Source organism: Uloborus diversus, chromosome 7, assembly GCF_026930045.1.
Source record: "Uloborus diversus isolate 005 chromosome 7, Udiv.v.3.1, whole genome shotgun sequence".
NCBI classification, from domain to species: domain Eukaryota; kingdom Metazoa; phylum Arthropoda; class Arachnida; order Araneae; family Uloboridae; genus Uloborus; species Uloborus diversus.
In genome coordinates this window covers 96,708,221-96,723,495 of record NC_072737.1, presented here as the reverse complement: position 1 = coordinate 96,723,495, position 15,275 = coordinate 96,708,221, and the positions used below count along the sequence as shown (strand labels likewise).

The window sequence follows — 15,275 nt, the reverse complement described above, 5'->3', positions numbered from 1 at the left end:
ACGTAGGTTTTTCATTGCAAATACCCGAGGAAATAGTGAATATGCTGAATTTTAGTTACATTATAATGAGGGAAAGGAAATTGAAATTTTAGTTTTAAATTCTAATTAATTGTACACACCCAAAATTAATGTATTTTATAATATTTAAAATTGCCTAGATATATCAAGTGTTTATCAAAATTGGGCATGAAGTAAATATGATGTTAAATTTAAAGATTGGGTAATTGAAGATACTTTACTATGCAATGTTTTAATCTACTTTAAAATGAAGATAATAGGGTAAGAGATAAAAAGAAATTAAGATATGTTTTTGACTGGATGACAGAGAAAGGCTGCAAAATTTAATAAAATACCAAAATGTATCAATTTTCCAAAAAACAATGGTCTCTTTTCAAAAAAGTTAAGGAAATAAGCCAGCAAGCTGAAGATATTAAAGGTTCTAAAGATTTGGATCAAATTTTACTCCTAAGATGTCTGAAACTGTTAAAATATTAAATGCTACAAAACAAAAATTGGGAGAATCCCCAATTGATAAAAGCAAATCAGCACACTCAGATCAAATAATATCAACAGAGCTCAGTTTTGCATAGAAAAAGCAAACCTTTTGCAAGCTTATAATACCTTTGGAAAACGAGACTGAAACAAATGGAGAAACACTTTTTAAGTATCTAAAAATTTAATTTTCTAATTTTGCTCCTGATGTTAAAAAAATGATGAGGCCTGAGTCACAAAGCATGACAAATTATGTAATACTAGCTGCGCTGCCTGGTCTATTTTGAAAACAAAAATTGTGTCAAGTGACGTATATTCAACAATCAGGCATAAATAAAAGAAAAAAAAATCATCATGCTAAATTTCAACTCCAAACAATGACGACTGATATTAAAATACTTTTAAGAAATTAAAATAAAATGAGAAAGATGGATTTAAAAAGCGTAACTATGGAAACACAAAATAAAATAAGTTTCAGAGTTGAAAATGAGAAAGATAGAAACAATGGATTCAAAAAGCGTTACCGTGGAAACGCAAAATAAAATGGTTAAAAACTTGAATAGAGAACAGATTTTTGAACTTCATTTAATTCGCTTGTAACTTTTTTCTAATGGAGATAGAGAGTTAAACTTCCAACCATAGGTCGAGTTAGATCTGAAGTAAAAAAGGTAGCTCTTTTCAATGGTGTCAAAACGAAAACTGTAGGACAATTCCCTCACTTTTTATTGATGGATTTAATGAAGAAAGTATTGCCTAAATTTCAGCTAAGCCTAAACAAATTCGAGCTAAAAACGTAAATAACTCCCGCCGCAATTAAGTTAGAGCGCTAGAACAAAAAGCGTAGAACGCGGAAAATTCTACCCTTTCCAACGAAATGTAATATTACTAATTGCGAGTAATTTTTTTACCCCCATATTCGGGAATTTATGTGAAAATTGGGCCTAAATTGGAATAAAAAAAAGAACTATTCATAGAATTTTTTTCGAACTGGTCTGCAAACCTTCTCAGGACTTAAAGGAACAAATTGTGAAAATTTCAGCGAAATCGGCCGGGTAGTTCTCAAGTTTTGCGAGGAGTTCAAACAAACAGATGCTTTTCGGACACTTCTTTTTATACTATGTAGAGATATCGCAGCTCCTATGTACTTGGGGGTAAAGTCCTGGATCCTTCTCTTAAGTAGCGACACACTTTGATCCATGCAAAGCGTGCCGCTTTCGACTGCGATTGGAGGCGAGCAGTCACGTGGGTTCAGTCCGCCATTTTGTGTCGTTGCCTGTGTGATTTCACTGTGAGGAATACTAGATATTTTCCCTTTGCTATTCATATTTTTCATCAAACACTATCTTTAATGCGAAGATGTCTTGGTGTAGTGCATTAAGATGTTCTAACAGTTCAAAATTACTGTATCGAAATACATTGAAAGATTATTTATGTATTTTAAATGTTTTCATCAATTACTACTGTGCAATTTCAATACTTTTTGAAACTCTTGTTGAAATTGTAATATTTTTTACTTTTCATGAAACTGTCTGATGGTTTGTTAATTTTCATGGGATAATATGGACATTCACTAAAATCATCATAAATAGTTCCTTCAAATATTGTAAAGCTCAACTATGTAATGGCACCTAATAAATTGCTAGCAGTAGTAAAATATTTGCCCTGTTTTTAAAACTGATTTTTCTAAGTTTAAGATAACAAAGCCATCAAAATTTAAATATACTAATTATTTTATTTATTTTTAATGTAAATTTTCCATTGTTTAATTAGTTTCAAAATGTCTCAATAACTGTAGCAAAATTATTTTAAGAACACGTCGTATTGTTTTTAACTGTGTCTTTTCGTTTAATTTTTATTTGATGTGAAAACCTTTTTAATAAAAAAAATTTATGTATGATTTATCCCAGTATCTGTTAATTTATAAATTCATTATTGCTATTTATAACAGTTCGTCACAGATGTAATCTGCACTTTTATTTGAATTCCTATTGGTATTAAATAATTCAATTATTATTTTTTTATATTGATTTAAAACTGGTTAAAATATTTTATCATCAGTTTGAATTTTTAAGAACTAGTAGTATCCTTAAAAATCTGGTTTAAATGAAAAGCATTTTTTAATGTAAAATCATCATGAGAAACATGAAAGTGTTGGTAAAATGTAAAGAAAAAAAAAATGAAGAGTCCTGCTTAATTAAGACAGAAAGAAATTTCGCAATTTTTTAGAAGTGAATAATTTTCTATAAGAAAACTACACACATTAGTAATATAAATGATACTGCTTTATGTGAATAAGTTCAAACTGTTGCCCAAGTCAAGTTACAAAAAACTTATGACATAGTTAATTTAGCTCACTACCGTTCTAAGTAGTGGATTTAATGAAGGATGTATTTATTTAACTGTTTTATTCACTATTTTTAATTGACTTCTCCATAGCATTTTTTTATATAGTTAATTAAAGACAACACAAAACACACATCAAGCATATTTTGAAGAAAAGCATTTTTCTTTGCTAAAGAAGTCATACTAGAGTCTTAGAGTGGCAGAACTCGCTGGTTTTGAATTCAAGGGAACGTAAGATCACGATTCGTCCATAAATTTTTCTTTGATGGAATCAATAACTAACATTCTTCAAAAAAAATGAAGGCATGTCTAAAAGAATTATTTTGATCCAGGAAACTATTTGTGAAATAGCTTTTTTTTTCAGCTTGTAAAAAATGCAAAAAGAAAGAAATCATATCGTAGTTTCTTGAGAAAACCATGATATTAATGGAGGCGGCATGTAATATGAATATGTTATCTCAACTGTATAATGGCTTCAAGAACAATCAGCAACTGCTTTGAAATCCACACAGAAATTGTCCTGAATTTTTCAATAAAACTTATATGTTTAATAGCTATGATTTTCTTAACTAAATAATATTTTACAGTTAAAATACTATAAAATAATTTTAAAAACTCAAATGAGGCATGGGTATATTTTTTCTATTGAATAACCTTGCCCTCGTGTTACAATCATTACGACATTGTTCCTAAAATTAAAACCGCTCATTGTATAGCATTTCGGTAACATTATATTTGGTTTAGTATTGAATTGGCTTGAAACGTTAAAGATGTTTTACGTCCACATTCAAAGTATATTGGTACATAATATGTATGTACTTAGAAGAGGATTGTTAGTTTAAGGGATCCTTTAAAATTTTTTTTTAGAAAAAGACATTTTAAAATAAAGTAATGAAAACTTTGTTATGAAACATCGTATGCGGCAGGTGGGGGAGGAGGTGCTATTCAATTTCCCGCCCCCCCCCCCTCGAGAGATTTTTCTGTATCCGCCCCTGGTTCTACTACACTAATTTTCTAATAATAAAACGCATATTTAAAACTAGAGACGTACCGAGTACTCGGTAACTACTCGGTACTCGGCCTACTCGGCCAATATGCCGAGTACTCGGTACTCGGCCAAATTTTGATCAGATACTCGGCCAATACCGAGTAGTTGCAAAAAATTGAATATATAATTAAATTTACAAAAAAGCTCAAGCATATATAATTTTCTGCAACCATTTACAATTCAAATTTAAATTTTGAGAATAATGAAGTTTGAAATACTTCAATGGAATAAATCTTGGTTCAAATGTCTCGAAAGTTAATAAAACTTTTTTGTTAAAAATTGTGCAAATATGGAATTTTTGCTACAAACTAAAATTAGTTATAGGATATATAAAAATACCTTAGCTTTAAAAATAAAAGGAAATAAAACAACGTTAGAAGCACAGTGCAGGATCACTGCAGACACGTGTTTTGGCGTTACAAGGAATTTCTTTTTCAATGCACAAAATTTGAGCTCGTTGATTTAAAGGCATCCAGCAAAAGTCGAATTTTTTGTCATATGCCTTTACATTCTTTAGTTCACATGTTATGCACTGAAAAGACGATCCTTGTAACACAGAAAAACGTGTCTGCAGTGTTCCTGCACATTTGTTTTTTTTCTTTTAAATATTATTTGTTTAGCGAACTAGACCTATAATGAATAAATTTGTACAACTTGTTTTAATTCCAACTTGATAAGTCATACCTTTTATTTATTCATTTTTAATTTAAAAAATATTATTTTTGCAAAATTTTGTTGTTAAATTTCAGCAGGAATTTAGTTTAAAAACTATTATATGGACAAGGAGGTCTATACTACTATTTCAATAAGTTCAAAATTCGTCGATGTGTGTCGGTGGTCCTTCTTTCAACATAATTGGTACTGGGAAACTCGGCTGAGTAGTGAAAGGCCGAGTTACTCGGTAACTCGGTACTCGGCCGAGTAGTAAAAAGCCGAGTACTTGGTACTCGGCTACTCGGCCAAAGTGCTACTCGGTACGTCTCTATTTAAAACACTTCAAGTAATTTCTAACTCAGAAGGTCTATATGGGGGAAAAAAAGAAATTACTCTTAAAAATGGTCGAGAATTTCTTCAAAACACCTTTCTACTAATATTCGGTTTAATAATAAAACAAATATTTTACTAAGGTAAAAATTCAACATTTTTGTATGTATATTGTCAGTTACATAAGTTACGATTAAATATCTGTAAACATTCGTTGATAAAAAGATTCTTTTCAATGAGCGAAACTCTGTATTTTTCTACTATTGAGATAGGGAGAAAGTTGCGGAACGACACAAAATGGCAGACGCAAGAACGTGTCGCCACTTAAGAGACGGATCGAGGGCTTTACTTTAGGGGGGGGGGAGACTCCTATAAGATTAAGATAAAGGTATCCTATCTCTGAAGCTTAGGGAAAATCATCCAATCAAAATTGCAGGAATCTTAAAGACCTTTTCTGAATCAGATGAAATAAGCTGAATACTATCAGAAGTAAGAGATTATGTACTCATACAAACACATAATAGGGAAAATTAAAAACATCCCAAAGGTTGATTCTCTGCAATTGGAGTTTTATATAAAATAAACAAAAAAAAAAAAGAAACAAAAATCCTATTTAAAGGTCAATTTCATTGAATTTGCTGCACTTAAGCCCAAAGCTTGCATACTAGCAGGTCAGAGTGGAACTCATATGTGGTATGTAATGCATCACCCACAAAAATATGAAGATAGTGATCAAGAATTTGGTTATCTAATACCAGTAGCTTAAAAACATGGAGTAATTCTACTTTAAAACTTTCACTCAAATTTATCAGAGCTATACAACAAAATAAAATACACTATAAATTTCAGAAAAATAAAATAGATCCCTCCCTCTTTTATAAACACAGATAAGAACTTCAAACAAGGAAACACTCTTGCAATCTGTTACTTGACACAATTCAACTCAAATAGAATTAATTTCATGTCTCGGATAAATGTCTTCTCTATTTAAAACATGCTGTATTATGTGATGATAGTGTTTAAGATCCAACAATGCAATGAAATATATCAACATGAACCCATTGTAATCCCACCTTGAAACTTCTACAGATATTTCAGTAATGTATAAACATTTTTCAAAAAAAAAAAAAAAAATAAGGTGGCACTTTTTGAGAAAATTAAATTTAATTAAAATAAAGTCTTTTTACACACACACAAACTAAACAAAACAGAAAAAAAATGAAATGAATAATTTAAATTAAAAATAAATCAATAAAAAAATTAAATTAAAAAATCCCCCCCAAAAATTATGATAGTGCAACTTGTGCCATAATCACCCCCTGTGGGCACCCCTGGATTTGACACGGAATGACCCTACTACAGAATATAAAAAAGTGTTGAAAATAATGATAAATACGAAATAAGCGATGTCCAAGCACTAAAATCATATTGCAAAAAAAAAAAACCCGAGAGGCTGCTACAGAAGTGGATGCAATGCGATTTAAAAATTCAGATTTGTTTTCAGGATAGTTCAATTTTCCAGTTTTAATAATTTTTATGTGCAATACTGTTAAATCACTCAAGATTTCAAATGCTCTTTAAGCTATTGTTTCTTTAACCAGGGACCTTTGTCCAGGACATTTTTCCATGACCTAAAATAAATTTCCATGACTTTGTATGAAAATTTCAATTTTCCATGACTTTTCCAGGTCTGAAATTTGTTTATTTTTTTCTATGACTTTCCAGGATTTCCTTGACATGTACAAACCTTACTATTAAAAACAAACTACTTATGAGAAAAATACTTTAACTTTTAATGATGGAAAGGCTCTTAAAAGGACCTTCTAGGTAGATATTTTCGTGAAGCTTCAAGAATTTTTTCTATACATAGTAGGTTATATTCAGATAAAACTCCCAATTTTTAATCAGCTACACAAAAATTTTCTCCATCTATTCTTGGAAAAAGAATTCTGTTTGTGCAAAATTGTTGAAACCTTAAGCATGGAATGCAACTTTTGGAGAAGCACTCTTTTAATTTCGAAACATTTCTAAATGTATCTTTTACTTATACAAAGTATAAATTTAAAAATTCAATTCAAATGCTACAGATTTTCTTTAAAAATTTATGAAAGTTCATTTCAACTTAGATCAAAATTTTCCAGACCTAAAAATATAAGTAACAGAAGTAATTTTGGATTTCTATACCAATTAGGATCCATATGTAATTCATTAAAAAGGGTTTTCCATTACAACAGTACCATATATACTCGCATATAAGTCAAGAAATTCAATACAAAAAATGAGGTTAAAAGTTAGGGGGTCAACTTATACGTGGGGCAGACCTTCCGAAATTTTTTCCTGTTCAATTCTTGGAAAAAAACCTTCCGAAAACAGGAACATTTTCCCAATTTTAGTCCAACCCTTTTAAGCAGATGCTATAAAAGTAAATACTTACACATTCTGCTATTCTTTTATATGGTCTGATAGTGAAATCAAGACTCATTAATTACAGCTAACAGCCAACTACGCAAAAAGTGCGGGAATTGCCAAATTCGATAATTTTCCTGATAATCGCGAATTAATGCTCACATTTAAAAAAAATGTATAATATGGCTACGATGCAAAATTGTGTTGATATTTATTCAAAATAAAAGCAATAAGTAACAAAAATCATAACAGTAAAATCGAAACCTTTACAAAAACCGTGATCCCAAAAGTGAATCCTTTTAGTGAAAAAGAATGAAATCGGACGTTATTTAGCATAAAAATGTTCACAGCATTTTATTTTCCTCTTTTTTACAACGTTTATATCAATTAGCGGCAAAGCATTCCCGATTTTTTCTGAAAGTAGAGCCTTAACTTATACGCGAGTTTTTGAAATTTTTCCGATTTTCCTCATAATAGCAGGGGGGTCGACTTATACGCGAGATCGACTAATACGCGAGTATATACAGTAATTCATTTCTGCATTTATTCTAGTATTGGTATCTGGAAGGGATTAAAAGCAGTAGAGAGGAAAACAAAGAAATGTGAAGGTTTTAAATAATTAGCAATATCTTCAATCTACTGAATATGCCATTAATCTTAAAGTGGGAAAACTGCAGAAGTTTCCTGCAAAACCAGGCGACTTGGCAACTTTTCAATGGCATAGTTTTTGCAGTTCTCAGTTTTAGAAACATAAAAATCAAGATACTAAGCCAAAGTTAAAAGAAAAAAAAAATCATGATACGAAAATTGAAGAAATCAAAACTTTTGAATTAAAAAATAAGCTCCTTTCTTAGCTTTCAGAGGAAAGTGCTTAGGATTTTTTGTTTGTTTGTTTTTAAGAAATTTAGGGCAACTTTGCAAACTGCAAAACATGAGAGAAGAAAATACAGTTACAAATTAGTATTAGTTTAGCACAAGTAAACTAAAATTAGAGGACATTTTGCCATGTCATGGTACTATATATGACCTTAACTCGGAAACATAAATGCATCATAAATATCATTTCTGGCACCAACAATAAGGGTTAATAGTATATTGTGTTATAGGATATATCACAGCTTTTTGTTGTCTTATGACAAGCACAATATAATACTGGACTACAATATTATAAGCAAATCAGTAGTGCGAAAAGTGACATTCAAATACATTGAACTTGAGGGTAAATTCATCTACAATAAAATAAAATTACAAGATTACCTTTAACTGTAAAGTTGTTCAGAGGATCATCAAAACCATGTTCTGGTTTACTCTTAAATCCAATCAAGCCACCATTGTCCAGCAAAATGAAATAACGTGGGCGCCAATTTTTAATATGCTCGCCTGTAATTTAAAAATACTTAAAACAAGAATCAAAGTCTTTCACATCTTTTCTAAAAAGATGTGAAAGAATACAAGAAAATGCGTAATACTTTTTTTATATCTTTTTTAAAGGTGAAAATCCCTTGTCTACTTATTATAGAGAGTGGTTTACAAATATGGATAGCAGAGAGCAATGTGTGTCCATACCGAGTTTTTGACCCACAAACCTTCCTAAATGTAACCAAGAATTGTACCTCAAAGCCAAAAGGACTTAGAGGCTGGAGGCAAGGTTACGATCTGAGTATATGCCAATAGATAACAAAATATGTAAAATTAGTTTTAATTAATTGATTTTTTAGTTAATTTTTGATGATTCTTTTGAGGTCCAACTTTGCTTCTTACATGTTATAGAAATGAGTCTGGTACATAAATCAAGCTTCATCTGTTAATACTTTTAGAACTTAATGATTACATAAAAAAACAAACTTCAGGATTCAAAATTAAATTGAACTTGCATTAGAAAAGTTAGGTACCTATTTAAAAACATTTTGATCACAAAAATAGTGACTAATGACCAATAATTCCAATTTCTGGAATCAATACACACTTTTCCCTATTTAACAGACTTGCTTCATTCCCAATTCAACAACAACTTTACTCTTAAAATTTACTCACTGATACAGTCAAACCTTGTTAACACGAACTTGACGGGGACGCCAAAATATTTTGTATTAACCGAATTTTGTATTAATCAATTTCCACGTTTACCAGATTTTGTTTAAGCCGACAAGTTTTTTTTGTTTTAGTGACTCAGAAAATATAGGAACCAAAGTATATTCGTACAAAAATGTACACACAAGCATTTAAAATTATAGTTTAAGTAAGAAACAAGAGTAATTCAAAAAAGGCAACGGCTATTCGGGACATTTCTCCACAACATCCCGCATTTTCAAACATCGGATTGAAAAACTGGATTTTCGCTGCAGTGTTGGCAGATAAAAAAACACAATTTGTCACTTTTCGACCTTAAACCTCTACATGGGCAGAACAGTTGTCCAGAATCAGACAATTTTTTTTTTCACAATAAAATTTTAAATCTAGATTTATCAGCTGCTTGGTAAAGATTTCACTGTTCATTCAAGCTTTTTTATTGTAAGCATAGTCTACAGCTAAGGTTCGTTTTTTCGTAAAGTAATGAGATTTTCACAATTTTCCTACAACAAGGAGAGATATTTTCTCGCTGCCATCCATGTCACTTGCATCCAAGTGCAGATCTTTCAACTTTTGAAAGTAATTTCATGTAAAAAGGGATGGGGTTTTAATTTCCTCCCTTTTTTCTTCAAGTCCTAAAAATTTTCTTTGTCTTTTGCAGAAATTCGTCTAAATCTTCGTGTTAAGCAATTGATTTAACACTAATTTGTAGCTTTATGGGATGGGGAGTAGCATTTACTTCACACTAAGCGAAATTTTGCGTTAAAGAAGTTCGTGTTAACAGGGTTTGACTGTAATTAAAAACGAAAGAGACATACCTCTCTTTAATAGCCAACCCTCTTTCACTATTGTTGCTGGGGGTTGAGACATCATCATTTCACTTGCTGACAAGCTGTTCGTTGGAGTACTCATGATGGAGATTTTAGAAGATATAAATTTTTTTCAATGTCTAAAGAGAAGAAGAGATGTGAAAATAGTAACGCAATTGAATAATGAAAATGTATTTAACCACAATAAAATTAGTACTTTTGTTTCGTCTTTCGAACACACAGAATGATTTTTTTTTTTTGGTGAACAATCGAGTGAATAAAACACAAAAATTGCAAATTATTGCACAACATATTTTAGGATAAAAGGAAACAACTTTTTCAAAGCAGACTTGAGCTTAATGAATGAATAAGTATCAGATACAGGGTTCGAAAATATCATGATAGTTTCTAAAATATCGGATATTTTGTGTGATACATATCGGATATTTCTATATATATCCGATATTTTCAATTAGCACAAACTAAAGTCTTCAAAATAGTAAATGCATCCTCAAATCACTCTTTATTTTCTTACATTATATTTACAATACGTAGAGTAGACTTAAAATTAAGGTTTCTTTCATTATTTATATATGTAAAATCTCTTTTACATTTCTATCAATTTTAATGGAGTTGATTTAGCATTAGCTGTTTTACTCATTTTTCCTCTGTTAGCTACTTTTACAGTTATATGATTCAGAAATAAATAATATGCATTAGTCTGTGCACAGTCATAAGACATTTTCTTATTTTCTGAGCAATGTTTAATATTTAACTAGGCACTTTTAATGTGAATTAAAAATTGTTACATTATTAATAATTTTATGAATATAAAATACAAGTAAAAAAGGAATATTATATGAATTTGTTATATTAATGAATGTATTAATGCATCATAACAATAAAGTACATAACTTTTTAGTTATTTTTAATAACCAATTAACAATATTACTATGATTAATATAATTTTTGAATTGAAAATACCATAGTAGGAAAAAATGAAGATCAAAAATATCAAAATATGATGATATTTTCAAAATAAATATCAGATATATATCGACCAATATATATCGGCGAACCCTGATCAGACAACAGTTTTGATTCTGCTAGATTTAAGCATCTTATATTAATCCTATGCATTCATCAAAGTTCTCAATAAACGTATATTTATCTTGGGATTTCTTCCTTCAGATTGATGTCAACCTCGCATCATTTTGAGCCTGTATATTCAGCCACGAATTACTGGGCAGCAGGGTTGAGAGATTTAACTCAACTTGATTTAAATCAGTTGATTTAAAAATAAAAAATCATGGTTTTAAATCATGATTTTCAAAGATTAAAATTTTAAAAGTTCAGAAGGATAAATTTGATGGACTTGAAGTTCAGAGTATTTTTATTTAAAAAAAAAAACATAAAAAAAAATATATAAACCATGCTACAAAAAGGGGGAAAAAAATCATATTGTTGAAATGAAGTAAATTCAAATTGAAGAAGAATAAAAAAAATCATTGCAATAAAACTAAGAAGAAAAGTACAGTTGGCTCTCTGTTTAAGGACACTCTATTTAACGACTTTTCTCTATTTAACGACGGCTTTCCACGGTCCCAGATGGTCCACTATAGTGTTAAAAGCATTCTATTTAAAGACTATTTCTACTAAGGACGACTTTTTGTGGTCCCTTGAAAGTCGTTAAACAGAGAGCCAACTGTACTTGCAAAGGGATATATGAAGTTAGATGTTTCCTTTCAATGAAATTAAGCATAATAAACTAGATTATATATTTATCTGTTATGTGTAAAGCTATTTAATTATTATTCTTTAAATAAACATGTCATACAATCCTTTTCAACTTCCATTAAAACAAAACAGTGAAACAGAAGATGTTGTTTATTTTAATCATTACAAAAGTCTGGGAAATCGACCCATTTGGATATGGGACAGTAATTATCTGGTTTAGGCATCTAACTCAATCAGTTAGTATCAATTAATTAATTACATTTTGATTTCAAAAATCTGATTTAAATTTAAAAAAACCGAATTGTTTGATAAAAAAAAGTTTTTTTTATCAATCTTGCTGTGCAGAATATATAAATCACCTCTGACATATGATCTTAAATAAATATGTAACTTTCTATTTTACCCTAAATAAAACCCTTTCTGTTTCATACAACATTTTATTACAACCTATATATGCGAATTGATGGCAGTTTGCTTGTTTAATTACTTAGAAATTGTAGTTGACAAATATTTTCTCCTATGATTTTCATTCATTTTTAAGAGTGAAGTTTTCAGCAAATTGTAGCTCATTTAAACACAACAGTTACCGAAAAAAGAAAAAAAAGTTGTTGAGTTTCGAAACCCTGAGGCAATTGAAGCTCATGCTACCTTGATTTAGTGAAAACTTGGATTTTCCAAAAAAATTCTTAGCGATTAAAATTTTATGCTATATAGACAAGATAAAGATGGACACCTTTTACCTCCTTAAAGAATAAAAATAAACTAGTGTCCGCACTAAAAAAGAAAAAAAAAAAGAAATACCACTCAAATTTCAATATAAATTTCCATTTTCATTATTAGAAGCAATTTTGACTTGTTCTGTATATTATGTCTGAACGCATTTATGTGTATAAACTCGCAAGAAACCAAAACACTCACTAAACCCATTTTGACGAGTTTGATTATGAAATTTGTACTTATTTGAGTGCGTACATTATGTAGGTAATAACTACGCAATATTGATTTAAAAAAATTAAAAAAAAAAGGTTTATCACAGAAGGTTAAAATTTCTTCAAAATGGCTCATAGGGTGGCAAGTTATGCACTTTCCTTTTTAATTTCAATAGGATATTGCAACAGGGCTGTTTGATCCCTTTTTATGGCAAAACAATGTTAATTTTATCTTATTTTTCATTTCAAGGTAGTCTCCTAGGCACCTTAGCAGAGCAGCATCTTGCAAGAAAAGACTATCCTTTCGTTTGGTGGAATCGAGAAAAATATACACTCGGTTACTCTGTTAATAACATCATGCTCTAGAGGTTGTGCATGCCTGCGATATTGATGCCTTGTGAAAAAATATTTTCAAAAGTTAAGACAAATTTTTACAGAAAAAAGGGGGAGGATAATCAAAACATAAAAATATTCAAAGCTTTTCTATTCTTTACATGCCTACTTCAGTTGTTAGAGCAAGTTTGGTGGCTTAAAAAGGAAGCAAATTTTTATCTTACTGTGTACTGAATTGTTTCAGTTCCTGCCTCAGTGCGTGTGTGGGCGGAGTGGGGGGGAGAGGGTACTATTACGTCCTTAGACAGCCCTGCATCGAGGCACAAATTATGAGTAGGTGCTTTGTGTTACAAAGGCACCTATGTGTAGGCCTGCCAGATTTCTGAAACATTCGACCAGGACACTAGTCCCCCCCCCCCACCCTTGCAACATACCAAGGATTCAAATAAACCTGGTCGGTTTTTAGAGTTTTAGATGGTTGCTCATTCTCAATGCTATGAATAAATGGTTATACTAATTAAGAGCCTGAACCTGGGGTAATAAATAATAAATGATGCAAGCAGATACATTTAAACATTATATTTTCTACATATTAATATTTTTAGGTTGCTTTAGTTTTAAGAAAACCTTTGAATGTGAAATAAAAATTTGAATAATAGTTATGTGTTCATTGGGTTGGCCAGGACTTTTTAGAAAATTTTATTTGTTTTTAATCTTGTTGTAAAACCCCCCACAAGCTAATCTGATATTAATTTCACAAGTCAATGTTACAAACCTGTACCTCAGAGCCAGACTAACGTAACTCCATAGTCGCTACTTTACAGGAGAAAGTAAAATATTTGTCTGGCGCATGCAAAGGATAGGAAGCATGCTCTTTTAACACTGGTAAATAATTAGATTTTTTTTAAGAATTACCTTTTCATGGCTTGATGTGGACTAGGATTCAACAAACAAGGCAATAATAAATCGCAAATTTGGACTTACGTCAGTCTGGCTTTGAGGTACAGAAATGACAGCTATTATTTTAAATAATCCTACACAGTTAATTATTATTCGACTTTTTGGGTCATCTGTAATCAAATTTATCTTTTTTCGGGATGTGAACTAAACTGGCCGGGACACCGGGATTTTGTCTGAAAACCGGGACTGTCCCGGTCAAACAGTAACATCAGGCAAGATTACCTATGAGAATAAGTACTTGTTTTTAAAAGTTTAATCTGGATAAAATTTTTTCGCCTTCAGCTATGAGTAGTTCTCTTCCCTACAAGCGCCAAGTTGCTATATTTAATAAACAATGGCATCAAAACATGATAACATAGTGTTCCAAATTTGTTTTCATATTTTCAAACTATATGATTCAAAGGAGAAGTAAACATGAATGAGAGGTGCTGGGTGTTACAACTGTCAAAAATAAACAGACTTTAAATATACTCTAATTAAAGCAGAAGACTGCATACATTTGATGACCTTGAATTATAAAAATATTCACGATTAAGCAGTTGAAATTCTCTGAAACAATCACACTGCAACTTTATTTTCGAAGATCTATGCACGATGAAGATCTATGCAAGAATTAAAAAGATTAATTGAATTAAATCATCATAATGAATCAACACTTACAATAATAAAATGTTCGTAGAACTTTATGAAAAGCAAGCTAATTTCTAATATATTTTAACCATTTGCTGAACATTTGTGGAATAAACTAATTTATTAATCGTATACTATATATCAAATAAAACAATCCTTTTGCCATTCTGAATGTTCATAGCACAGTTCACAAACGTTAGTCAAGTGGATAGCAACAAATAACTTTTAAAAGTTAACACTTTAGTTACCAATGTCGGCAACTTTTTGGACTAAAGAATAACACATGTTGAAGTAAAATCAAAACTGATATACAGTATGATAGTGCCGTATTTCCAAGCACATTTTCTTGAAAATACCCATTTTCACTATTAAAATTTTAGAAGTAGTAGTAGTCTTTTTGTGTAACCAGCAGAAATAGCAATTTTCAGATTTTATACAACAACAGATCAACTGTGGGAGATTAGTGAGAAAATACATTCTTTCATGTGTTAGGCAGTTTTATAAATCATTTTTTTTATAGATATAGTTTGCAAT

General features: G+C 30.4%; 1 protein-coding gene across 1 annotated transcript in view; it reads right to left on the bottom strand.

Annotated features, from left to right (window-relative positions):
- The window catches only part of LOC129226620 (RAC serine/threonine-protein kinase-like), a 46,977-nt gene extending 31,866 nt beyond the window's left edge, over positions 1-15,111 (bottom strand). The window contains exons 1-3 of the mRNA XM_054861248.1: positions 14,772-15,111; positions 10,162-10,292; positions 8,531-8,653 (exon numbers count right to left, since the gene is read on the bottom strand). Of these exons, the coding sequence (XP_054717223.1) occupies positions 8,531-8,653; positions 10,162-10,255 (217 nt within the window). The 5' untranslated portion in view covers positions 10,256-10,292; positions 14,772-15,111. The remainder of the gene's footprint in view (positions 1-8,530; positions 8,654-10,161; positions 10,293-14,771) is intronic.
- Positions 15,112-15,275: the final 164 nt, after the last annotated feature.